The 24,748-nt window shown below is 43.9% G+C and overlaps 1 protein-coding gene across 1 annotated transcript in view; it reads right to left on the minus strand.

The window, feature by feature from the left end:
* Positions 1-1,016: 1,016 nt before the first annotated feature.
* The window catches only part of ADGRA2 (adhesion G protein-coupled receptor A2), a 72,342-nt gene continuing 48,610 nt past the window's right edge, over positions 1,017-24,748 (minus strand). Inside the window, exons 6-19 of the mRNA XM_042474925.1 lie at positions 24,395-24,558; positions 23,415-23,628; positions 22,419-22,583; positions 16,936-17,131; positions 16,367-16,516; positions 15,309-15,470; positions 14,390-14,599; positions 13,701-13,905; positions 10,886-11,094; positions 10,014-10,141; positions 9,092-9,215; positions 8,351-8,496; positions 8,018-8,107; positions 1,017-7,284 (exon numbers count right to left, since the gene is read on the minus strand). Of these exons, the coding sequence (XP_042330859.1) occupies positions 6,054-7,284; positions 8,018-8,107; positions 8,351-8,496; positions 9,092-9,215; positions 10,014-10,141; positions 10,886-11,094; positions 13,701-13,905; positions 14,390-14,599; positions 15,309-15,470; positions 16,367-16,516; positions 16,936-17,131; positions 22,419-22,583; positions 23,415-23,628; positions 24,395-24,558 (3,394 nt within the window). The 3' untranslated portion in view covers positions 1,017-6,053. The remainder of the gene's footprint in view (positions 7,285-8,017; positions 8,108-8,350; positions 8,497-9,091; positions 9,216-10,013; positions 10,142-10,885; positions 11,095-13,700; positions 13,906-14,389; positions 14,600-15,308; positions 15,471-16,366; positions 16,517-16,935; positions 17,132-22,418; positions 22,584-23,414; positions 23,629-24,394; positions 24,559-24,748) is intronic.

The raw sequence follows: 24,748 nt of genomic DNA on the forward strand, positions 1-24,748 counted from the left end.
GGCTTAGCAAAATTTGAAGCAATCATATAATTTGGCCTGTGACTCCACTGATTTTTTTACCAGACTAATCAACATATGGCAGGAGCTGAAATTGGTAGGCTTCTGTAAATGTCTTCATTGAGAATTAGCCTTTTATTCAGTCATGGAATCATAGTTTTGGAAGGGAATGCAAGGGCCAGCTAGTTGAACCCCTATTTAAACACCTCCAAAAAAAGAAGAGCCCTCCACCCCATGAAACAGTTAATTCCATTGCTCAACAGCTCTTACTGCCAAATGCTCTTCCTAAGGTTTAGGTGGAATCACTTTCTTGTAACTTGAACCTTTTGGTTTGTGTTCTGGTCTTGAGCAAAATAGAATAAGCTTGTTCCATCTTTCAGATGAAATTCCTTCAGATATTTATCAGTGGCATTGATATAATCAATGGCCATCAATTTTATGTAAGCATAGCTCTCCAAGCCATTTCTGATAGGGCTTAGGTTCCAGATCTGTACATTTTTGGCCACCAAAATGGAAATTCTGTGACAAGCAAAGCTGGTGCAGGAGTTATCCCTCGCCTTCAGGTGGTTGCTAGAATATTTGAAATAGATTTGTTCACCAAGGAACAAATCTGGTTGTTTCGTTTCACATGTGGATATTGTTTGGAATAAAATGTTGACTGAAACATACTGAATTACTCTTCTTTTTTGTGATGTCCCTATTCTGTCCATGCTGTATTCTACATTTTCTGTTAAAACAGTAATGCCTAGTAACACATCTACATCATTAACTGATATATACTTGTGTACTGTTTTACTTTGCCTTTTCTCCCTCTCTCCTTGTCATTAAGGAACAAGTGACCTTTACTTCATAAAGCTGACAGATACTTGGTTTTCAGGTGGAGGCATAAATCCATTCATTACTTGTAATTGGGGCTAGGTTTCAGTGGTTCCAAAAGTTGATTTTGATTGATAATACTGTATTGGAAAATGTGTGGGTTGTTAGATCATCAAAGAAGCAAGAAAACTATAGCTAACTTATTGGATGTTGCAAATCTTTAATATATTAAACAAGAAACATCTGCTAGAAACAGTTCATTTATATAAAATGCAAAAAAACCACAACAAAAATCAACTATTAAATGCTTTCTTTGGCACAGTTGTCTCTCAAAGAGCTTTCTGTCTGATATGCCATTTGCTCCTAATGTAAACAGATGAACGAATACAAAGCTTTTCTGATAATACTGTTTCAGTGTAGCAAGCATATATAACAAGTTCAGCACTGCCAATATGTGAGTTGCAGTACTGACATATAAATGATTTAGGCTTTATTAAATATGCATATAAAACTAATAAGCCCTCCGCATGAGATGAGAAGGGACAACTCTCAAGCAAGACAGAAGGAAGCACTTGTCAACAGTTTTTGGAAGATTCAGGGATTAAGTGCTTTATAATCATTTAATGGCTACAACTTTCCGTGACAGCTCTCAGAGCCAGTACAAATCCTCATACTGGTCCAGGGCCCCTTTTTCATGACTTGTGGCACCACACAAGGTGGGCTAAAGCAATCTTGCAGTTCCTTGGAGGTAGGTTTTGTACAGGCAAGGAGACAGCAAGTACAGGCAGCCCTCCACATCCATGGATTCAACCATCTATGGCTTGAAAATATTTAAAATATATATAAATTCCAAAAAGCAACCTTGAATTTGCTTTATATATAATGGACACCATTTCATTTTATTTAATGGGACTTGACCATCTATACATTTTGGTATCCACAGAGGGTCCTGGAATCAAACCCCAGCGAATACTGAAACTTCACCGTATTTATCTGTCCATATAGAAGGACGTTTTTAATTTTTGCATTCTGTTCAGAGTAACTCCTTTTTATTTCATACCATCACAAAATAGTAAGAACAAGGCACTGGAGGTTTTTGGTTTTTTAAAACATGTTATATGGGTCTGTTTACCAAGTCTGCATTTGTTTCTCATTTGTAGTACCCCGTCCATGTGTTTCTACTCAAGACTACTTCTGTAATTGAGCTCTCATTTTCTCAAGCACTCTACTGCAGTGATTAATTTGTGAGAGGAGAGATGGAACAGTTGGTCTCACTTTCCTAGCCTGTTGTGCCTTCATGATGGTCATGGAGAAAACATTTTGCTTGCTGAGACCAAAGGATCCAGGGATCTATACTCACTTAACTGGAATTCTTGGACACCTATGGCTTTTATGTTGTTACACAAAGCTGTATTTGTTATTGCCCTATGCTTCTCCTGTTCTATCCTGTATCTCTGTATGCAACCCTTTAAAAATTTAGGGCAAGGATCATGATTTGCATCCTTCTGGATCCTATTAAATACCATCCCACTCCTACAACTGTCAATATATGCTTTATATCTAAGCATTTGTTATCACTCTATGCATCCAAAGAAGTGGGTTTATATCCATGAAACCTCATGCAATTTTTTTTAAAGGTTAATCTTAAAGTTGCTGCTATATTCCTCCCCCCCCCTCCTTTTTATGTTGCAAGAGATTAACATGATTACTTCTTTGGAAACTAAATGAGCTATGTTTGCTTTGTATTTTCTAATGGTTCCCAGATTTGGCTCCCCAGAAATTGTTAGGCTATGACTTTCCAAAATCTCTTGCCACTGTGCTGCCTGGAGATTTGGGGAGATGAAACAGAACAAGAGACCCAGGTTCAAGGTATGACTAAGCTAGTATCTCTCTTAGAAAAGAAAGGGAGGAGGGAAAGGGTTTTTTTAAACAACAGCAAAAACCTACCCACTCCACCCACCCCAAACTGTGATGTTGCTGATATAACCCACTTTAGGCTGGGGGAAGATTTTTCAATTCAAGCCTTATAATCTCTCTCTGTGATATTTCCTTATCTCGTTGTCTGATACAACAAAAGCAACATTAGAAGGCTGTAGCTCTGAGGTGAGTCAGTTTGGAAAATAATGCATCAGAAGACATTTTCACAACTCAGTTTTAGTTTCCCTTGTGACTTCAGTTTGCATAACATAATATAATAAATCTATGTAGACTGGGCAAGGAGTGAATCTCCTGCTTCTTGCTACCTCTTCTGGAACATGCACTTGAGAACTGAAGACATTACGTGTGCAGCTATTTCCAGGTCATTTTAGAAATAGCAAATTCCACACAAGTGAGGTAAAGTGAGTACTTGACAACTTGGTAAAGAAAGGTTTGCTTTTTCCATGAAAATCAAATAGTAGGGAATATCCCAAAGGTGCTTAAAGGCATTTTTAAAATATTGTCCCCTGCCTAATCCTTGAAGGATTAATGTGTTTTGATCCTCTGGCACCTCTTCCTCAGATACTTTCATCAGTTCTAAAAATGCTATATGGAGGCTATTTCAGAACCACCTCAGTGTATTTTCTCTGCACATTTTCATTTTATGACCAACGTTTTCCATTTGGCTGCGATCCTGCATCATCATCTTAACTGCTATGATGGAGCTCCATCATTGTACTTAAGTGTGACAGTGCCATTCCCTGCAATCTCTCTGTCCAGCTTGGCAGAGACCCAACTGAAGTGCTGCCAAGGTGCTGCAGATCAGGGGACTAGACTGCACCACTCATCCAGTCATTGAATGCATTGAGAAGAGGCAGCTGGAGAAACCTCTCAGGGTGTTGGCACAACTACTTGACTCAATGCACCCTGTGCTGGGAGAGTGATGCCCATGTCATTGTGGAAACGCTTCAGTCAGAGCAATGCCAGGGTGGAAACATTGGTTTTTAAGGCCATGTTTGGTTGTTGACAGCTGTAACCGTGATTCTCCAGCAGCTACATTATGATAAGTGCACCTTGTGATCTCATAACTGCTGAACAAGATGCCACCTTTTTTTTAAAGTAGGGATATTATTTGCTTAAAGAAATTATAATTAATGGTTGGAATCCTGTTAGTGACGCACGTGTGATTATGTCCTGTTTTGAACAAGGCACAAGGGACTACTCTCTTGATCCCACTGAGGTTCACTATGGAGAGAAGAAGAGGGCAAGAAACAGTTTACTGACTGTAACAACTGCTTGGAGAGGGAGCCATGGAGTTGCATTCACAGTTAATGCTCCCTGTGCACTGTGCAAGATCTCAGCTAAGAATTCATAATTAAGTGATCAATCGATTAAATGCGCAAAAAGGAACAGGTTGCTTACCTACAACTGTGATTCTTTGAGTGGCCATCTGTGAATTCACACATATGAGCCTTGGTGCCTGTGCCAAGACTCGTTTGTGTGATTTCACAGAGTCCATGAAGGAGAAAACATTTCTGAAGGAAGAAACATACTTGACATTGACAGACATCATGGGAAAGAGAAATCCTTTTTAGAGAAGGGATAATGCTGCTTTAAAGCAGTTCTGGTAAGTGCTTGTACTTAACTTACCATTATTTCTCTGTCTACCTAAGCAAATCTGCAGCTCAATTAATCAGGGGCACCTTTTTAATTCATTCAAAATAACCCCCCCTAAGAAAACCCCACTAATAAAATAAAGAATTCCTCCCAGCTGGACAACTGATGTCTGGGTACTTTCCCAGGCTTTCTCCTGCTGCCTTCCTTCAGCCACTAAATTGACTGTGCAAAGAAGTCCTGAATACAGTACCTCCTTGTGTGATCAATATCAAGAAATATTTGAGTGTGTGTCATCAGCAGGATTCTGGCTCAAATGTGCTACAATTTATGCCATCTCTCTACTTCCAAAGATAGGAGGAGGAAATGTGAGGATTATTTGGAGGCTGCATTCCTAACTTGCCCCAAGAGCTTGGTCAAGCAGAGCCAAATTGGCAACTGACATTCCCCAATGGCTTTTCATGTTCCTGAGCAAGAAAGATGGGTGATGATGCTTCCTGAAGGTGCCATAAGCACTTCTGATGGAAGACAAGAGCTCATCCCTCCTTTCAGAAAAGACTAGCAGGGGAGGGGAGCACTGGGTGCTATGTGTTCCTTTGGGAAGCAATACACAAGAGCATATGCTCTTCTCACCTTTTGGCCTTTCCCAAAACTATATTGCTGGAGAGGAGACTGGCCAGCAAGAATTGCTGATCACGGTGCAAATATTCATCAAGAATATATCTAAGCACAATTTTTGCAAATTCATGTACAAAATCCTGCAAGACTTAGGTATAGTTTTCACTGAAGTAATCAGCCTGCGTTTAGGGTCTACCACTTTCTGCCTGCAAGGAGTTCTCATTATTGAATGGTCCACTAATATTAAAATAAAAGCAAAATCCTTCCACTTGGAAAAGGAGAGGTCAAAGAGAATGGGTTCTCATCCTGTGGATCATGGAACGGAAGTCATATGTGTGCACACCTCCTTCAGTTCCTCACACTTTGCAGAGCTGTGTCAAAACAACCTCCCCATCAAGCAGGTTCAGTCAAAGCATCCAAGATGAGTCAAAACTAGCCATGTGATCTGGCCCTGAGTTCAGCAGGAGGAGAAACCTCCTTTACAGAACATGGATTGTTTCAACACAAAGTCTGCAGGCACAGTCATCAAATAGCACATTTTGCCTATACATATGTACATATGATACTACAGCTTTCAGCTTATAAATAATGCTGCCCTCAGTATATTATACAAAAGCATCTGAGGATCTATGTGACATGCAAAAGGGGATATAAGATTGCAACGCTCCAGAATGCTTTAAAAAAACAAACCCTAAATGATTGTCTTCCACCTTACAACTTTAGTGCTTTTAGTGCCTTAGGGGACAGTCATCCACTGCTCATTCCAAGGAGAGTGAAATGTCCCACTCCCACCAGCATTACCTTGTGCATTAAGCAGCAGAGACAGGGAGTGTGCCGTTGTTCCTGTGACAGGATATACAGGCATGCCCACCCACCTCAACCACTCAAATACCTGCTGGACCTTCTTCTCCACTGCAGGTGTCTGGCAAGGAGTGTGGCCACTCCTGCTAATACTGCCTGAGCCCATATAGTGCATAACAGCCACTTTGGCAGCTTGCTTTGGCAATAAGATGCTGTACCTTACAGCTTTTTGCCTGGGAAACTGGGGTGTGGCAGCTCGAGCTGGAGTCGCCTGGCCCTTTGGGCTTTGCTTATACTGTTGTCTCGCTCTTCCAGAGGCCTGTTTTCATGCCAGCTGCACTGTCAGCACTTGTGAGGTTTATGTCATACTTGCTGCCCTTCAGGACCCCATTCTGATTGGTTGTGTTGAGCGGAAAAGATCGCCTCTTAGTCTCTTTCTCCATGGTGGCATTGGTTTGGTGCTTGAGGTTGTCTCTGCTGGCGCTTCTCTGCTTGGCTTGACCAAAATCTGATGGCTGGTGGCCACCACTGCCATCGCTCAAGTCAGACTGCGTCAGGGCTGACTCCAGGCTTGGTACCACCCCTGGGCGACGATTGTTCAATGGACTATTCCGACTACTTTGGTAACTCTCTGAATGGCTGTTGTGGAGGCTCCCACTTTCACTGGTGGGATGCTCTGAAGAAGGCCCCCGTAGCACTTTTAGGCGCTGGTGTTTCCCTTCCCGGTACTGCTTAGTCCGACTTTTGTGGTGCCGACTGCGCCCATGTAAGTTGTTGGCATACCTGGCTGGAGGGGTACTCTTACTATTGGAAGGCTCAACATCTTCACAGCAGATGGATGGCAGAGGGTTCACATCTGCCTGGCTAAGGGCGACTTGCAAGTTGTTGAGCTTGCAAGACCCTGGGGCTGAATTAGTGCTGCTGGGGGAGGATGAAGACTTGACAGATGGAGCCACCTCAGGGCTACAGCCAATGAAGATCTGGGAACCATCCTCCACGCCTACCCCAGGGTGCACATAGGCTTGCATGGGTAAAGCATTCCTATAAGATGGGCAGCAGGCAAACCATGAACTCTGCACATCCTGACGGCGGGCACAGTGGTAGACAAAGATGAAGAGCCCCAAAGCACTAGCTGTCACTCCATAGAGGCAACTGAAGATGACTTTTAGGAGGAACCAGCGCTGGGAAACCGCCATGGCCCCAAACATCCAAAGGGTGATGTACAGAAAATGGGTGATCACAAGGGCCCAGAACTGCATCTCTAAGGAATAGACGCCATCAACTTCAACAGCATGAGGCCCAGAATTCAGTGTAACTGAGATGGAACCCGAGTCAGTCAAAAGGTTGCTGCTGCCACCCAGGCGCTGTCGAGTTTCCAGGGGCTTGGGCACCTCTTTGGGGTTCTTGGCTTGGCACTGCAAACTGATTCCAGCGCACAAGAAGTAGATCCAGGTGACAAGCAAAATGAAAGCTGCAGGCACATAGAATGCCCCAATGCTTGGTCGACAGGCCAGCCAGCAACTGTATGGGATGGCATTGAGGAGGAGAAAGAAAAAGAAAGGAAAGGTTCAGCAAAGCTATCAGTAGCCACTCTAGGCCAGGGCTTGCAGCAAAGAGAAGATAACAGTCATTCTTTTATTCTGAATCAAACCAATACTCTGTCTCATCTAGCATCCTACTTCCACGGTGGCTGAAGAGATTCTTCCTAGGAGCTCTCTAGCAGAGTCTGGAGGCAGTAGACACTCTCCTATTGCCATTGACCAAGGAGGTTCCTTGGAGTCATTACCAGAAAAGGTAGGGGATTGTAAAATCCACTGCAGACAAACAAAATAAGACTGAGGCCATCCCTTTATATGGCCTAAATACTCTAAAGGCACCATATCCTACATCTTGGAAGCTAAGTAGGTACGGCCCTGGCTGGTACTTGGATGGGAGACCACCAAAGAATACCAGGCACTGTGGGCAATATTTGAGAGGAAGGAATTACAAAAACCACCTCCTTGTCTAAGAAATTTTGTAAGCCACTCTGAGAGCCTTTGTGGTTGAAGAGCAGGTCCATTGATAACAACCACTGATGGGCTGAGGGTTCCAGTGCTTCATTGTCCTGCCCCCTGGACCTCCTGCATAACTATACTGATGGACTTTTATGCTCCACCAATGTCAACTAGGATCTTGTCTTTAATTTTCTACTAGTTTTCTAAGCCACAACATCCTAATGCCACAATATCCAAATCCAGAGGTTGTGATTACTTACTAGAACTCCTGATCTCCATAATTGTGAATATTGACCGCAGCTGTAATCCCACAAATAATCAGAGGGATCCCACCAGCAATTAGGTAGAATCTGAAAATATAAAGAAAACCATCCTTGCAGAAATTGTCTCCTGGATATGGAATTTATCTTGGAAAACATTCCATACAAAGGGACAAATAAGCTGCTGTCTGTAGCATTCAAGCTGTAGAGAGTATGAGAGCCATGCCCAGCAATGAATTTGGGGCTTCTTAGGTGGACCAGGATTGAGAAAAACAGCCATTATGTTCCACCCTGACATCTACAGTCCCTACAACTATCTTTCTTCTTCAGTACCGTAGCATTGGGGGTGGGGCTGGTGGGAGTGTTTCTCCTTCCTGCAGCTGTGGTGCCTTCCATGTGGCCTCCTTATAGATCACTCGTGCCATCACTGCCATCCATAAAAGTGAAGATAATGAGGAATAGTGGAGAATGATGCCAACCTGTAAGGGAGGAGAACATGCCTATTAGAAGATGTGAACATTGCTGTTTCACTATTGTGCAATACAAGTGTATGCCTATGTGCATTGCATATGTTGCTAGTCTGCATGGGGAATGAGTAGTGCTGTAATGGCGTATGCCTGCAAGTGGTTCTTTATAACTAAGGGCTTAGTGAATCAAGGCCAATATGTTGTAAGTCCTTGGTTTATAACATATGAGGGAAAAGTGTGATATAAATGAATAAAATCACCATCATCATCAAAAAATGTGTACAAATGTGTATGTGTATGCACAATAACTGTTCATCTTCAAGACAGATGCTCCCATAGAAATAAAATTACTCATGGCAAAGCATCACTCCCATGCTTCTCTCACAAATTACAAAAGGAATATTGTCACTGCTACTAAGGATTTGGATGATTGTCATTATCAGTGCACTGACATCTCTTGGTGTACAATGCTAGTTTCTTCTTTTTACTGCATAAGGTGTGTGTGTGTGTGTGTGTGTGTGTGTGTGTGTGTGTGAAGAAGACATCTACAGTGTCCATATTAAGAGCTCTAGGCCCAAACTTAATAGGGCCCTTTCACCATACTTACTGCTTGGCAGATGGCAACATAGTTGGTGAGGGTGATGCCACCTGCAAACACGGCTGATGTCATGGCGATGTGGAAACAGAGGTTCAATAGCATGTGCCAGCACTTACGTGAGATGTGAATGGTGCTGAAAAACAGAACCAGATGAAGGCAAATAAGGTTATTTTGGAGGATACTATGCAGAAGTTCTCATTTTCAATCCCTGGTATCACTGATCAAAAGGCAATAGGAAAGAACCCTGGAAAGCTTCTGTCCACCAACATAGACAATATTGGGCTAGACCAGGACTGGGAAGCATGCAGGCCACATGTGACCTCTTAGGGCTGTATCTGCAGTCAGTAGCAGCTTCCAAGGGCTGGAAATTGTACCCTGGGCACCAAGAGCTTGTCTGCTTTGAAGAAGATTGTTAAATAATATGATCAGATAGAAGGTAGCTTAACCTGCCCTTGGCAGGCAGTGGCTCTCCAGGGTGTCAGACAAGGATTATTCCCAGGCCTGGAGATGCTGAACCTGGGACATTCACTGAGATCCAGCCCTTCCTCAAAAGACAACAAACCGATGTCACTGCATAGAACTGAACTACACATAATAAACTAAATCCAGTTTTAATCCCAACAAGAGTAAGCATGTTGAAATGACTGGAAATGGTTAACCAATACTTCTGCAAGTATAAGTTTCAATAGGTGAGCTTTAGTTCTGTATAAAATTGAATTAGCAAAAAAAGTTTAATTCTTGGGTTAGCTTCTCTCCCACTTCATCCCCCCCCCCCCCCCATGAAACGAAACTGTGGATAGCTTCAGTTTGAGCAAAGGACTGTCAGTGGACTGGGAGCTGCCAGTCCTTTGGTTCTCTCCTTCCAGTTCTTCTCCCTAACCATATGGAGAATTGCAAAGCCATTTGAAGCAGAGCTTTAGTGGATACTCACCTGTGGTTGATGATATAGGTGATGATGGTGGCAAAGAGGCACAAGAGAAGGAGGGCAGTGCAACTGTAAATGACAGGATGCAGCACTTCTGCTGGGCTCTGCGACTCATGTGGGAAATTGCTGAGCTCCTGCATTTGAGAAAATGGTTCATTCATGTGTGATGTCAGATAGGTAAAGCTAAATCAGTGTGGGACATTTGCCACATTTTGTTTGGAGTGTAGCTGAAGGTGCAAAAAGAAGCCGCAAAAAGAGGCTCCTTTTTGCACTGTGGAAAGGGTGCCATAGCCACCAGCACTGGCACAGAGGCTTTTTGGTGCTCCTTTGGTGCTGCATCTGGACCTAGCGCCAGAGGAGCGCTGTAATGCCGCCTGCCATGCAGTGGGGCACATGGTGTCACGCTGGCATCAGGGCGGAGTCAGGGAGTGCATTGTATGGATGCCATGCCCCCACTTCGCCCTGATGTCAGCCTTTATTGCTGGTCTGTGAAGGCTCTAAGTCTCTTTGGGCTACAACCCTATACACCAAAGGTGGGCAACTGTGGAAAGCTATGGGGCTGCACCCCCTAAAAAAACAAATTGAAAAAATTGTTTGCCTGCAACTGCCCTGTTGCAATATATGGGGCATTTTGCAACATTTACCCCCCCCCCCCCCGGCCATTTTAGGCTCAAAAAAAGACATTTTTAATAACAGAAAGTGAGTGGAAGTCCAGGAGTACAGTTGGTTTGCTTTTTGATCACCTATAGACATTACATAATATTTTACATGTTACTTCCAAGTGTTGCGGTGTGCCTGAAAGCATTTAGGAACACTTGAACTACTCTAATCCACCCACTCTCAGTCCCTGGCATCCCACCATCTCATCCCATACCTACCATCAATACAGCAACATTACTGAGGTGCCGGCAACTCATGGTGGTGACGTTGGATTCTAGGCCAATCATCCTGCAGCCTTCCACTCTCCATCCACCGTAGCCACCCAGAATATCAAAGTCCCAATAAGCAGCCACACGGTCCACTCCCTTGTCCAAATGCCGCAGTGAAATGACAACAGGCTCTGTGAGGTTGCTCACTCCACAGCCATCTGGAAATGGGAGAAGGATGAGTCTTTTGTAAAGAGGCTACAGGCAATCTCCAAAGTTCAAACTAAACTTAATATGACACATTCTTTCTGCTTCATCTCCATGCACCTGAGGATGTAGACCAAGTTTACAAATGCTTATGCTGCAACTTCTTTATCTCAGTTAGTGCTGCAAGATCCCTTTGCATGCTGATATTCCAAACTAACGTGGCTATACTATACTTTGCTTAGGTGCAACTGCCTAATGAGATCCCCCAGCAATATAATAACATTTCAAGAGGCCAAGTCAGATTATTGCTTTAGACTAGAGTATTTCAGGCAGAAGTCCTTCCTGTCACCTTCCTCCTTATCCTTCAAACTGGAGATGTCAAAGACTGAACCTTGGGCCTTCAGTTTCCAAAACACATGTTCTAATGCCAAGCTGCAGTACCTCTCTTCATGCATCTGTAGAGAAGTGTTCCATGTAACATGCAATCTGTGTGCTTCATGTTACATCAACATAAAGCAGTCAATCAAGATTGGATCCAATGGCCTAACTGTTGTTAGCCCTGACTAGAGTAGACCCAGTCAACGGCTGCTTTTTCAACTGGCATTGCATGTTCCAATTTGCTGTATTTCTTCCTGTGTCCTTTTCCAAAGATTAAAATCCCATTTGCTTCTCTGCCCTTTCAACAATGCTATGGGGGGGGGGGGGGGAATACAGACACCACAATTTTGCCTTCTTTTTGCTTTGGCAGGACTAATTCCCACTTCAGAGAGTTGAGGGGAACATGGTTTTGTTTGGAAAAATGGCACTCAGGAGGAAAAAGATTAAAACAATAATCTGTCAAATAATCATTTCAGTGCCATTTTCCATCTACAGCACTCTGGGGGAAAATACGCAAATGTATTGGGCTGGATCCAAAGTTAGGCACATGCAACTGGGTAGGCACATGTGAACATCTTACCCAATCCTATTCACAGTCCTTCCAGACCCCTGAAAATGCTACACAAAGGGCAAGGGGAACCTACTGAATGGATCAGAGAGCCCCTAAAATTGGGCAGAACTCATCTATGTATGGATGATAGATCCTGCTACCCAGGTAGATTCAGCCCCATTATCTATCTATCCATCTTTCTATCTATATATGAATATAAACATAACCCTTCATAAGCAGTACTGCCAAAGTCAACTCATTCCCTCCACCCCATGGTTGCTTTTTAAATCTTTTTTTTTTTTAGATTCTCATGTCACATGTAGTTTGGCTCCGAGAAAGAGAAAAGTGGCAGATTTTGCAGCTCTTCAGGAAGAGAACTGAGCCTATGGGCATTACCATATGAGTCTCCTGTCTCACCGCAATTGCATTCCTTAAGGAAACGGAAACATGCCAGTTTGGGAGCATTCATTATCACACTTCTCTGGAATAGTTCATTGGTGCTGTTTTTGCAATTGGTGCTCACATGCTCTCTCTTCTGCATATCATCCCTGCCTTCCTGCTCTATGCCCCATCTGGCATCCCTTTTGAGGTTTTTATTTTTAATTTTTAATTCAATTGCAGAGTTAAGTTAATGCAATATAGTTTTTAAAAATTAAAAAGAAAAGAAGGGGGGGGGGGGGAGAAGAAAGGAAAACAGCCTCCTTGGGAATAGCAAGGGGGAGGGGGCAAGGAAGAGAAGCATACTTCCTGACAACATGTGACTGCCCAGTATCAGAACTACAGTGGAAAGGATGCATTATACCAAGGATTAATTGGAAATCAATGGTATTGGGAGCTTATTGATGGGTTTGCCCATTAATGAAAAGGGATACTGTACCAATGCTTTAAAGGCAAACCAGCAACAAGAGAGGGAGTGAGAGAGAGAGAGAGAGAGAGAGAGAGAGAGTTGTTTGATATATATGGCCAAAGACTCTGTTCTCCAGCTTTAATTTTGGTTTAAAAGTCTTGTGTGTTAATGTCCTCATATTCTCATTCTTAAATCAGAGAAACAGTGCTCTTTTCATTGTTTTTTGCTACATTTTTCATGTTTTTCTCCCAGGCATTGTTATTGCCCCTCCAGTTTCCAACCATCAACTTTCCATTTCCAACTGTCAACTTTCCATTTCCATCCGTCAACTTTCCATACCTAACAAACATGCTGAATTCTCATTGGTATGTTTGGGTTTTCCCCACACTTCTCTCCCATGTCCCACCCAGCTGTCTGCCTTTCTTCCTCTCTAAATATTTCTTGTTCTTCTGCTAACCTTGGAGTTTCCGAATCCTGTTGTTACCTCCCTTTTGCATATGCTTGATGCTCTTTTGGCTATTCAATAGTTTATGTTTGGGGAATCACTTTACTATAATATACAGCAGTGGTCCTTAAACGCAACCCCTCTTCTATCTTTTCTTGGAAATGTACTTTTAATATATACATTTAGGCCTAGGTGGGTTAGATTCCACCATGTCAGTCCACAGATACTGTCTAGACCAGCCTTTCCCAACCTGGTGGTGTCCAGATGTGTTGGACTACAGCTCCCATCATCTCATGCTTTCTAGGGCTAAAGGGAGATGCTGCCCAAATACATCTGATGGGGATGTCTGCCCTAGGCACTTCCCGCCAACCTTTCCCTGCTACTGCAACTGGGCTCTTACGTGTTCCTGCATAGATCACTGGTGTGGCCACGCTGCGCCGTTTGCCATCATCAGCCAGGTGTGAAGAGTTTCCAGTGCTGCAGAAGAGTTTGCCATTGCGGAACACCAGGAACTGGAGCTTACATAGGAGAGGTGGAGGGTGGGAAGGTGCTGGTGGGGAGAAGAGGCCAGGAGGCAGCTGAATGGAGGCCAGAGCAATGCTGTTCTGATGGGACAGGGAACCAAGGGGTCAGTGACAGAACCAGAGTAGCCCCATCCCACCCTGGTGAATATAAGGTTCAATACCCATGCAAACAAATTGCCTTTCAACCCAGTCAGATTACTGTCCTTCTAACCCAGTGTTGAAGGCTCAAAGCTGTAGTAGCTCTCTCAAAGCTTTCAGGTACAAATCTTTCCTGCTATCTTTTAAAATTAAAAATGGCGGAGTCTGAATCTGGGACTGAACCTAGAATCCCTTGCATGAAAAGTTTATGCTCCACCATTAAGCTATGATCTCCCTTCAATAGATCTATCCATCCCTGCTACTCCTATAGAGTTTCCTTTTTAAGTCTAGTGCAAGCTGAAGGCTCCCAGAATTCAGTTCATTTGCACTCAGTCCTGCCCAAGCAAAGAACACATGGGTCCCTTCTCTGCTCATTCCATCCATTAGGATGTGTTCTTCCCCTTCTTCTTCCCCACCTCCACCTCACCTTGATGTGGAAGCTGGCCAGTGAGATGTTTGGACGGCCTGTTGTACACCGGAACTTAAGTTGTTGGTCTGACAAGGGCTCGGTGTACCGTTCCTGCCTTGGGGAGCGGCCCCCAAGCATCATCTCCTGCTTCTGGAAGGCTGTACACCTCAGGCCCACATAGCTGTCTGGCTTGATCAGGTAGGCTTCGAAAGCGATATTCCTGGAGTTCTGTCAAAGCAAACCGATATATTTCAGGAGAATCAACACAGCAAAACCACAGGCTTTGTGGGAATCGGAATCAGGACAGCTTGGTTATCACATCATCTTGGATTCACCTCCACTCAAAATGCAGTCTTCTTTCCATTTCAACATAAAACTTTCTTGTTACAGCCATTCCTGAACAGAGTTAGCTCCAAGATAGATGGGTTCTCTAGCAATATGCCCTGTGTTGTGCATTGCACCCATCACGTGTTACTTCCATTGGCTTAAGGTTTTCTAATAGTAGCATCTGAAGCCACTCACCATTTTAAGCTCTCATAGTGCCCTGCATCACTCTGGGGCACTGTAGAAAATTCAAGAGGGCAGGCAGGTTCCTAGCTATTGTCACCAAATAAGCCCAAAGCTGAGGTCAACCCTCAACACAGATGGGTTCTGCCAGGGCACTTGGCCCTCAACAGCTGGTCTGTAGCAGTTGCCAAAATCCTGGCTCTGTCTGTATTTTTTGGTACTAGTCAATCTACAATTCGTCTCTCACCATCTAAGACTGACATTTTCCCACTTTACCAGTACAGTACTTCTCAAGCTGTATGCCCAGCTCCTTTCTCCTCCAAACTTGTGTCCATACCCTTCAATCTTGACTAGCAACCCCTTCAGCTGAGCATTGTACTTTCTGTACTCCTTTCTGAGCTCACCATCCCAGAAAAGCTTGGATCTTTACCACGGCCACATGCTGAGAATTAGCGCTGAGGGTGTAGCTGGCAATCTTTTCCAGAGAGCGAACAATACTGGTGCAAGCCTTGTCCTCAATCTGAGCCATCCAAAGAACGTGGTCATCCACCAGCATCATATTGCTGGCCATCTCCACGATGACATCCATGAGCTGGATAAAAGCAGACAAGTTGGAAGGTGAGGCATTGATAGAAAGCCTTAGGACTGTAGCTAAATATTTGTTTAAATACAATGTGTTACACTAAGAAGGAAGATCATTTCTACTCTGCAGGTTTACCATCCCAAATGATCTGACAAAAGCGGGACAGGAAAAGAAGACATGGCCAGACCCAAGAAATTTTGCTGCCTGTGTGAAGAACAAAATGGCGCTCCTCCAATTCCATATATAGTATTCCAGACTCTCATGGCAGTCCTTTATTTGATTATGTTTTCTCTTTTTCTATAGTTTTGCTCCTTCCTTCTCTTTCCTAGTTAAGGCCATCACAATGCAACTGTTGCAAATTACACAGCCTCCCTTCCTCAATTACAGGAAAATTTCAGATTGTACATATTAAGGATACTTCATTGGAAGTCTGTCCAAACTCTTGCAACAATGTGAGATTTTTCCACCACAGAAACTCTCATTAATTACCAGTTGGAACCTTCCTGGAAAAGCATTCCATATGGATATCTCCAGCCAGCAGCCAGTGGAGAAAGGATGAAGGCAGCAGGATAGGCAATTTGGCCAATATATATAACCTCTAGGTAGGAATATATGTATATACTGGTGCTGGATGGTCTTTGAAAGGGGGACTGTCATGTGGCTATTAAAAAAAACCTGGAGATCTTTAGCAACAGATAGAGCAACCATTTCCTCCATCCGTTTCCCCTCTAAGTTTATACTTTTACTTTTCATCATTATGGGACTTAGGACTCTCTGTGATTTAAAAACAATTTAGAGAAAAGATTGTAGAAGGAATCAAAGCAGGTAGGATGCTTTCCCCCTCTTTTTTGATGGGATGGGAATGGACAGCATAACATGTTGGGAGTCTCATATGATGTTATTACCTGTTTAATCTGGTCCACATAACCAGTGAATTTTTCAATCATTTGAGACACATAGATGACATCCATCATGTCCGAAAAGTTTGCAGCCTCGGCTGTGTAGACACGCAGTTGGTGCGCCAGGGTCAGTGCATTGGAAGCATTGATGGGCATCTGGGAGAACAGAGAAGAGTGTCGGTGGGCTTTACAGCCAGTTAAGGTCCAAGAATTGGTTTTAAACAACAGTGTTTCATTTATAACTTGAGGAGCTACCTAGGCTGAAACCTGCTCAGCTGTCCCATTGAGCTTGCTTACAGATCACCCTTCCCTTACAATGAAGCAACAGAATAAGCAAAGGTAAAACTTTTTTTTCTTTTTGACTATAACTGGCTGAGTTTTACCTATACAGCACCTAAAAGATTTTTCCAGATGTAACAATGCAGCAATCTGTTGAGAAATTTAGTGTTCTCTGCTTAAGGGGCCTAAGACTTTTCGCAGAGAATAACCCCCAGACTCTTAGAAAACCCCTTCTCAGGCCAAAAATAGTTTCCTAGCCCTGACACAGAAGAAGACGCTTGCTTACGTCAGCTCACCAAAACAAAGGTGTAGAGAACACGGGTGATATCATTGGTGTACAAGCAGTGGGAATAGTTCCCCTCCTCCCAGCGTCCTGTGCGGTCACAGCGCCTCCATGCTTGCTTCTCACGGCTGGGCCCACCATTCCCAGAGGTGAAGGGATGCTGGAGGCAGGACTGGTAAGCTGTGATGCCCGCCAAAGTCCGTGGCCATCTAAAGGTAGAGATGAAGAAGGCAACCTATGAGAATGAGCCTGCTGTTTCCCCTAAAGCGGTTCTGCTTTGCACCACAGATTTCTAGGATTACAAAACCTCTGTTTCTAGGACTACTAAACAAGTCAGCTTGAAATCTAGCCTCACGCTCAGAATCAGATGTGATTTGTATTTGGATACTAGGCTGCATGGAAAGGAAATAGCATCAATCAACTGGAAACTAGCACCTCAAGAATGCCAAGACACAGATATTTCTTTCCTTTTCTCAGATTAATGCATAGATGCATTTGAGTTAAATGGTTTCTCCATCTGCAGTCTGAAATCCCCATATTTTACATATCAGCCTACTCTTCCCTCTCCAGGACCCACCCTCCATTCATAAAAAGGTTCTATTTGTGGAAGATGCTTCTTCAAAATTTGGGGTCCCCCTTCCCTACTGTACTACATCCACTCAGCATAGCCCCCCTGAGTTTCTGTGTATGATATAAGAGGGCTGGAGGGGGCCTATGAGGAAGAGGAGGGAAGGAGCCAGCCTTCATTCCCCAGCCAATCGCATATCCAACTCTTTTGTTTCCTAAATGGCAAAAATTCTCCTTTACGTCCATCCTTTGCATTCTTGGTATAACACACCCTCCAACATTTCCCAGATGAGAACTGGGACAAGTGTAGCCAAGCAGTATAAGAGTGTGGTCAAGATGGCAAACATCACGAATGAAGAACAGATAAGCTTGGAGAAACTGTACCAGCTTGATTTTGCTTGAGTCTATTGGGAGAGGCAAGATTCAGTTCCTCCTCTCCTCTTCCCACAGCTGAGTTAGGTAAGTATAAACTATTTTTGCATGATCAGTTTGCTTTGGAGCAATTGAAATAAGCTGAGGACAAAATGACCAGGGGGGGGGGGGAGAAGAGAGAGAAAATGGGACCTTTCAAAAGCAGCTGAAAAAGTGGGATGACAGAGGACTAAACAGGACTGTCCCTGCCAAATCAGGACAGTTCCAGCATGTGAAATAAAGATCTGCTGTCAGGCATATCCTAGAAAAAGCCATACAGAATAAAGATAGGAATTTAAGTTTCCCCCAAAGTTTGAAAGATTCCTATTTTGGATTATAGTTTCCAGAATCCCCCGGGCAGCTTGGTTAGTGGCCATGCTGAATGGGTGATTTTAGGAGTTCCTGTTCAAAAAAGGAGTAACTTTCTTACACTTTGGCTTCAAGTCCCAACCTAGTAGTTTCCAACTGTATTGGACACCAATTCCCAGTGTCCACAGCCACCTCTATCATCATCATTCAACACAGAAAAAAGAAACCAAATTGGGGAAGAAGACAGTGCATATTGTAACTGTTAAGAAATCAGATCCCAATGGATGCAATTGCAAAGAGAAGAATGATAGGGAATGAGACAGATTTTTGCATCTGTAAAGGATAAAACTCCATCATGGGGGAGGGAGGTGAGTGGAATGCCTTCATGCTATTCCTTGGAGCTCTCAGCAAGAAGAAAACAGCAGATGCCAAGAGTTTTTATGGGGTAATTTATTTCCCTCCCTAGAACTGAACACTTGGCCCAGCTGCTTCAACATCTGGCTTCTAAGACTCTTCATACACCCCCTTTGCTCCCTCCCATGCCAGCAGCAACAGCTGGATGAATTGAAAGAAGACATATGTTGGTCACATGGCTTCCCAAATACAGACATTTATTTCTTGCATTGTTCATGCTAAAGACAAAGCCATAGTTCCCTCCTTAGTTCTCCCAGTGATTTGCCCAGGAACACAGTTGCCTCAACTGAAAGATGGTTTCATCCCACTGGGGACATTGTTAAAATAGATGTATCAAATCAGGGAGAGATCACTCCATTAAAAAAATTACTTTTCATCACGTGTCAGAAAAAAATCATCCCGAGTGTACACTTCTCTATGCATTACAAATCTATGGTGGCTGAGAGTGGTGCAATGGTTTGATTGTTGGATTGGGAATTGGATGATGTAGGTTCCAGAGCTCACCAAGCCATGATGAAACCATTGGGTGACCTTGGTCCAGTTGTGCTCTTTCAGCCTGATGGTTTTCATGAGAATAAAATGGGGAGGAAGATGCAAAGGGTGAAGAGAAAGGGGAATTGCTACCGTTTTAGAAACAAAAAAGATTGGGCAGTGCTCCTTGAAGGGACAGCCAGGTTGCCAAATAATAAATTAGTGAATACAACTTCTGACTCTTTAACATGTGGGTAAACTAGGGCTCCACTTTAGACTGGGACTGTGGCAATGGCAGATGGAAACTTTTCTCCTATGTCATGTTCTGATGAAAACCTTTACTACATTGTATCCTACCACCAGCATGTCCCACTTTATGGAGAACCTTTTGGTATTGAGGCATACTGTTGTATGACTTCCAAGTAATTTCTGACTTATGTGACTCTAAGACAAACCTACCATGGCATTTTCTTGACAGTATTTGTTCAGTGCCTTTGCTTTCCTTGAGGATGAAAGAGGGTGACTTATCCAATATCGTCCTGTGGGTTTCCATGGCTGAGTGAGGATTAGAACCCCAGCCTCCCAGTGTCCTAGTCCAACACTCAAACCACTACAACACGGCGACTCTCATACCTCCAGATTTTCACAGATGCAAAAGGGACAAGAGTGACTAAGTAACATCATAGTGTAGTCAAGATGGCAAAAGGTATTAATGAAAAACACATAAACCTGGAGAGGCTGCAGCAGTTTACTTTTGCCCCTTCCTCTTCTTTCCCTCCTGCTGAGTTTTGAGTACAACTACTCTTGCACTTTGAAGCAATTGAACTAAGCTGTGGACCAAGGGGGAAAGTGGGAGAAAAGGAGAGAAAAAAGGACCTTTTAAAAGTAGCTCAGACAGAGGATTAATTGGACTGTCCCTCCCAAACTGAGGATACAGGAGGGCAAATTGAACTAAAGAGAACTAAATCCCTTCTCTGCTGTCTCAGAAGTCCCCATCTGAATCCGTTCCTTCCCCTGCTCCAATATACACAGTTGCTTTTGGGGAGACAGGAGGCTCTACTTGGCTTGCCCCCTTTACATTCCCTTTTACTCTCACAGGCTCCACTTTAGCAGAAACATTTCCCAGATGAGGCACTGTGTTATCTGACCTGTTTGGGACCCCTTTGGAATGGGAGTCCATTTGCTGAGCTGTTCTTCCCCACCCCACTGCCTGCAAGCACTGCTTGCAACAGGACCATTACCACCCCACCATTTCTGGAATCCCAGTTGAGTCAGACACACTGGGGGGGACCTTGTTCTCCTCTCTGGGGACTTCTTCTGCATCTCACTCCAGGCCATATCCAGCTAACACAAAGTGTTGAGGAGGAGGCAGTAGTGGAGATGGGAAGAAGGGGGGAGAGAGAAGAAGAGAAGACAGACCCACTGTTAATTTAAGCCACATTGACTTCACAGTAATTTATATTCCATCAAGACCCCGCCAAGGTTACAGCGGGCTCCATAAGCCTTTTTTCTCTTGCCAGAGAAATTCCAACACCTCCCGCTTCTGGAGTCTGTCTGTGCTGCCAGAGCTGGGCCTCTTCGCCTGCCTCCCTCGCAACAGACTCTTAATCATTCCCAGGCCCCAGTTGCCAGAGCAGCCCAATGTCTCCCCACCAGCCCTTCTTCTCTACTTGTGGGGCTCTTGAGGCAGCAGGAGCTGGGGCACCCCAATAATGCCAATTCACCCCTAGCCAAGCCCCTCTGCTAAAAGGGGTGACTGTGGCCACCTCCGAAAAGAAAAGCACCAGGGAGGATGGAAAGCAAATAAAACGAATTCCAATTTTTTGGGAAACAACCAATGCATCCATACAAAACCTAAACATCCAGCATGCTGAAGAGAAGACTGAGGGTCAACATGATCACTATCTTTACATATCTAAAGGGCTTACCCACAGAGGAGGGGCAGGCTTGTTCTTTGTTGCCCCAGAGGGTAGGGCCAAGCCTAATGGATTTAAATTACAGTAGTGTAGATTTAAACCGAATATTAGGAGGAACTTCTTGACAGTAAGAGTGGTTTGGCAATGGAACCAATTGCCCAGAGAGGTAGGGTCTCTTAGGGCTTCTTCAAAAAGTGGCTGGACAACTACCTGCTGGGGGTACTCTAACTGGAATTCATGCATGAACCAAGAGTTGGATGTGATGACCTATGGGGCCCTTTCCAACTCCAATGTTTCCATGTTTCTTCTTCGTGGTCTCTGTGAATCACACAACTGAGTATTTCTTCGGAAATACCCAGTTGTGTGACTTCACAGATGAACAGTCAAAGAACCACAGTTACAGGTAAACAACCTGTTCTACAATCTCATCACTCATTGTGGAGCTTTTAAATCCCCAGTGACTGTTGCAAGAGACTGTGGACTCCTTTCCAATGATGCCTTCTCAGTACAAAAACACTGTTCTTCATCAGAGCTTGGAAGTCACTCATCACAAATACACAGTTTGTGTGTATCAAATCTATATAAGAGTAAGAAGTGATAATACTTTTTTTGGAGTACGTAATGACTGTAATGTTACAGCAGATAATGTAGTAATAGATAACATTGTTCCTTTCCAGGTGGATAATTGTAGCACTGTTTTAGTTACCTTTTTTTTTTTTTAAAGTATAGGCTTTTACTATCGGATGTGTGCGTTTTCAAAATAATTAGAAGTATCTATATTAGTTACTTTTAAACACTGAGATAGTAAAGAGTTACTTACAGTTATGACTACAACAGTACCTATCTACTTTGGAGACCTTTTAAAAGCAAGTTGCCAAGCTCTGCTGTTTAAGATGCCTTTTAGAGTTTCCAGTGAAACAAGCCTTGGAAGAGATCGCTTTTTCAATCTGGCCTTTCGTGCATTTCAGCCACTAAGGCAGGAGAGGGCAGAAGAGAGAAGAAATCCTAGCGTTCATACAACAGTTCCTGCCGGAGTCCTGTGAAATACTGAGTCCTAGCTTAGTTGTCACAGTGCTGGACAAACTGGGGAGACCTGGGTTGAGGTTGAGACAAAGGTGCAAGTGATCGGATGTGTTCATCATTGATCATTTACACTGGAAGCATAGCATGAAATCTAGGTTCTAGTCATGAAAATCAATTTCAGATTGGGATTTAGGAATCCAGGATGAGGAATATCAGTGATTGCCACCTAGAAACTATATTTTTATAGCAATAAACATCCATAATAGCAAACAATATCAGTAATAAAAAGTTTTATTTCCTGCACACAGATTGACCAGTCCATGGTTTATTGGCCTGATTTTCATTATGGATAAGCCCCCCAGCTCAGACTCACGTTGATTCCTACCTGAAGTCTCCACGGTTGTTGGTAACCCGCTCTGGTGGGCAGTAGGACGCTGACGTCTCCAGCACAACTATCTCCACTTTCTTGCTAACATTGCCCTGAGCAGTGAGGATGGTGCATTCCCATTCACCACTGGCTGAGACATGGATGTTGGACAGGATGAGTTCACTGAGGACAGATAATGCTTTTATAAACTGATCGTCAATGATATTCTTGCAAACAAGTTAGTACAATAGCTAGATACAGCTAGTGGATTTGTAATTGATTGACCAGTTAAACCCACAGAGAGCTCACCAATGACTCCTCTTTTAGCTGGAGAGAAGTGATTACCAGGGTGCCTCAATGACTAGGATGATGGGAAAAGGGCATGCTTTTGAAGTCTGCAGGTGACATCAAATTAAGAGGAGTAGCCAATACCCCAATACATGGCCTTAATAGAAGGGCTATTTTCCTGCATGGTAAGGGATTGTATTGGATGGCCTTTGTGGTCTCTTCCAGTTTTATGATTCTAAGAACTGTGCAGGCAGGCCTGGCCCATAACTAACTGTTATGAGTGGGCCAATCTGAATGGAGGTTCTGGTGTGGAAGGCCAACCACCCTTCCCACATAGTATCACATGATATATCTACACAGGAGGTCACAGACTTCCATTCACAGGATTCCTAGTTCAAAGGATCTCACTGGTAAAAGGATTTGGGAAAGGTGATTTGAGGAGCAGTGTAGCTAAATAGTCTAAAATCATTGGTATTCCTTATGGGTACACTTCACCCACAAACATCTTTCCTAGTGCCTCCATGCTGCCCTGATGTTACCTGAAAAAATATTTGTAGGGCTTGGACAGTCCACTGTGTGTGCTTCGAGGAGAAATACTGTCCTCAATCTACCTATCAGCTTTATTTCCCAGCATGTCTCTAGCCTACTGTAGAGACTGGAAGCTGCTTAAACAGGGCCTAGCATTCTCTTTCTCTCTCTCTAACCTGCTAAGGCAGGCTCCAGTACCTTGTGATGAAGGTGCAATCATGGACAAGGCTCTCCTCCAGGATTATGCCGCTGTGTTCATCCTCCTGCACAAGGGCATGGTTGTGGTACCAAAGAATGTGTGTGCTATTGTCCAGGTAGGTTGCTGTACACTGGAAAGGAAGGCGGTCACCTTGGAAGACAACCTGCCGCAGAGATGGGATCAGATGGTGGGTGTGTAGCTCCGGAGCCCCTTCTGTAAGGAGGATAGGGAGAGCCCACTGACAGTTTGTTGGAAGGAGAGGGGAATTTGCATTATGATGGCTGTGTAAGCCAAACCATATTACTGAAGTTATTGGCATATACTGCATCCTGAAATGAAAGCTGCACTATGTTGTTGCAGATCCCACTTGCCTGCCTATCTATCTATCTATCTATCTATCTATCTATCTATCTATCTATCGGAATATTGAACTCTACCCAGAGCATTGACCATGCTGGCTGGAGAATTTGAAGAATTGTACAGCCTAAATACCCTGAAGGCACGAGATCCTGTCATACCTTAGCACTGTCAACTGTCTATGGTTATAAGGCTGTCTTTGCCACTCAGGAGATTTTGGAGGGCTGCCCTCACTGTCCAGCTTCAAAAAAGGCCTCTCCTGGACCGAAGTGGGAACAAAACATGGCAGAAATGCCCCTGTGTCCCAAGAAGGCCTTGGGCCAAAAAACTCCAGTCCAGGGTGGGCAGCATGCAACTCACAGGCCACACTTTGCCCACCCCTACCTTAGGTGTTATGTATGGTCAAGCCTGGTTAGTACTTGGCATCAAGAAATACCAGATGTTGTAGGCTACATTTCATAGCAAGACAATGGCAAACCACCTCTGAGTATTCCTTGCCTAAGAAAACTTTATGAAATTCATAGGACTTCCATAATTTGATAGGTGACTTCAAGACATACATACACTCCAAAAAGGCAACTTCCCCAAATTCTGATGCAACGTAAACAGCCAGGGCCCTTACCGCAGCGCATCTGGCTCTCTCTGGTATTCCGTAGCGGCTTCCCATGTAAGCTGCTCGGGTAGATGCACAAGGTGTTGTCAGATATCTGGATGGAACGGTTCTTTGACCAGGCCAGGACCCAGCGCAAGTTGCAGTCACAGGTCAAATATTCCGTGGCAAAGTCACTGGAGGGGGGGGGGGGGGAGAACCCCATTTTGAGGGTAGTGGGGGTGGGGGGGGGGGGTATGGAAGGCTTGCAGAAAAAAGCAAGAAGCAGCATATATAAAGAGCTCTACATCCATGGAAAGATCCAGTGTCCAGTTACTGAGGGAGACCATCTAAAACAGGCAGGGAAGGAGGGAAGGAGGGAAGGAT

Source organism: Sceloporus undulatus, chromosome 6, assembly GCF_019175285.1.
Source record: "Sceloporus undulatus isolate JIND9_A2432 ecotype Alabama chromosome 6, SceUnd_v1.1, whole genome shotgun sequence".
NCBI classification, from domain to species: Eukaryota; Metazoa; Chordata; class Lepidosauria; order Squamata; family Phrynosomatidae; genus Sceloporus; species Sceloporus undulatus.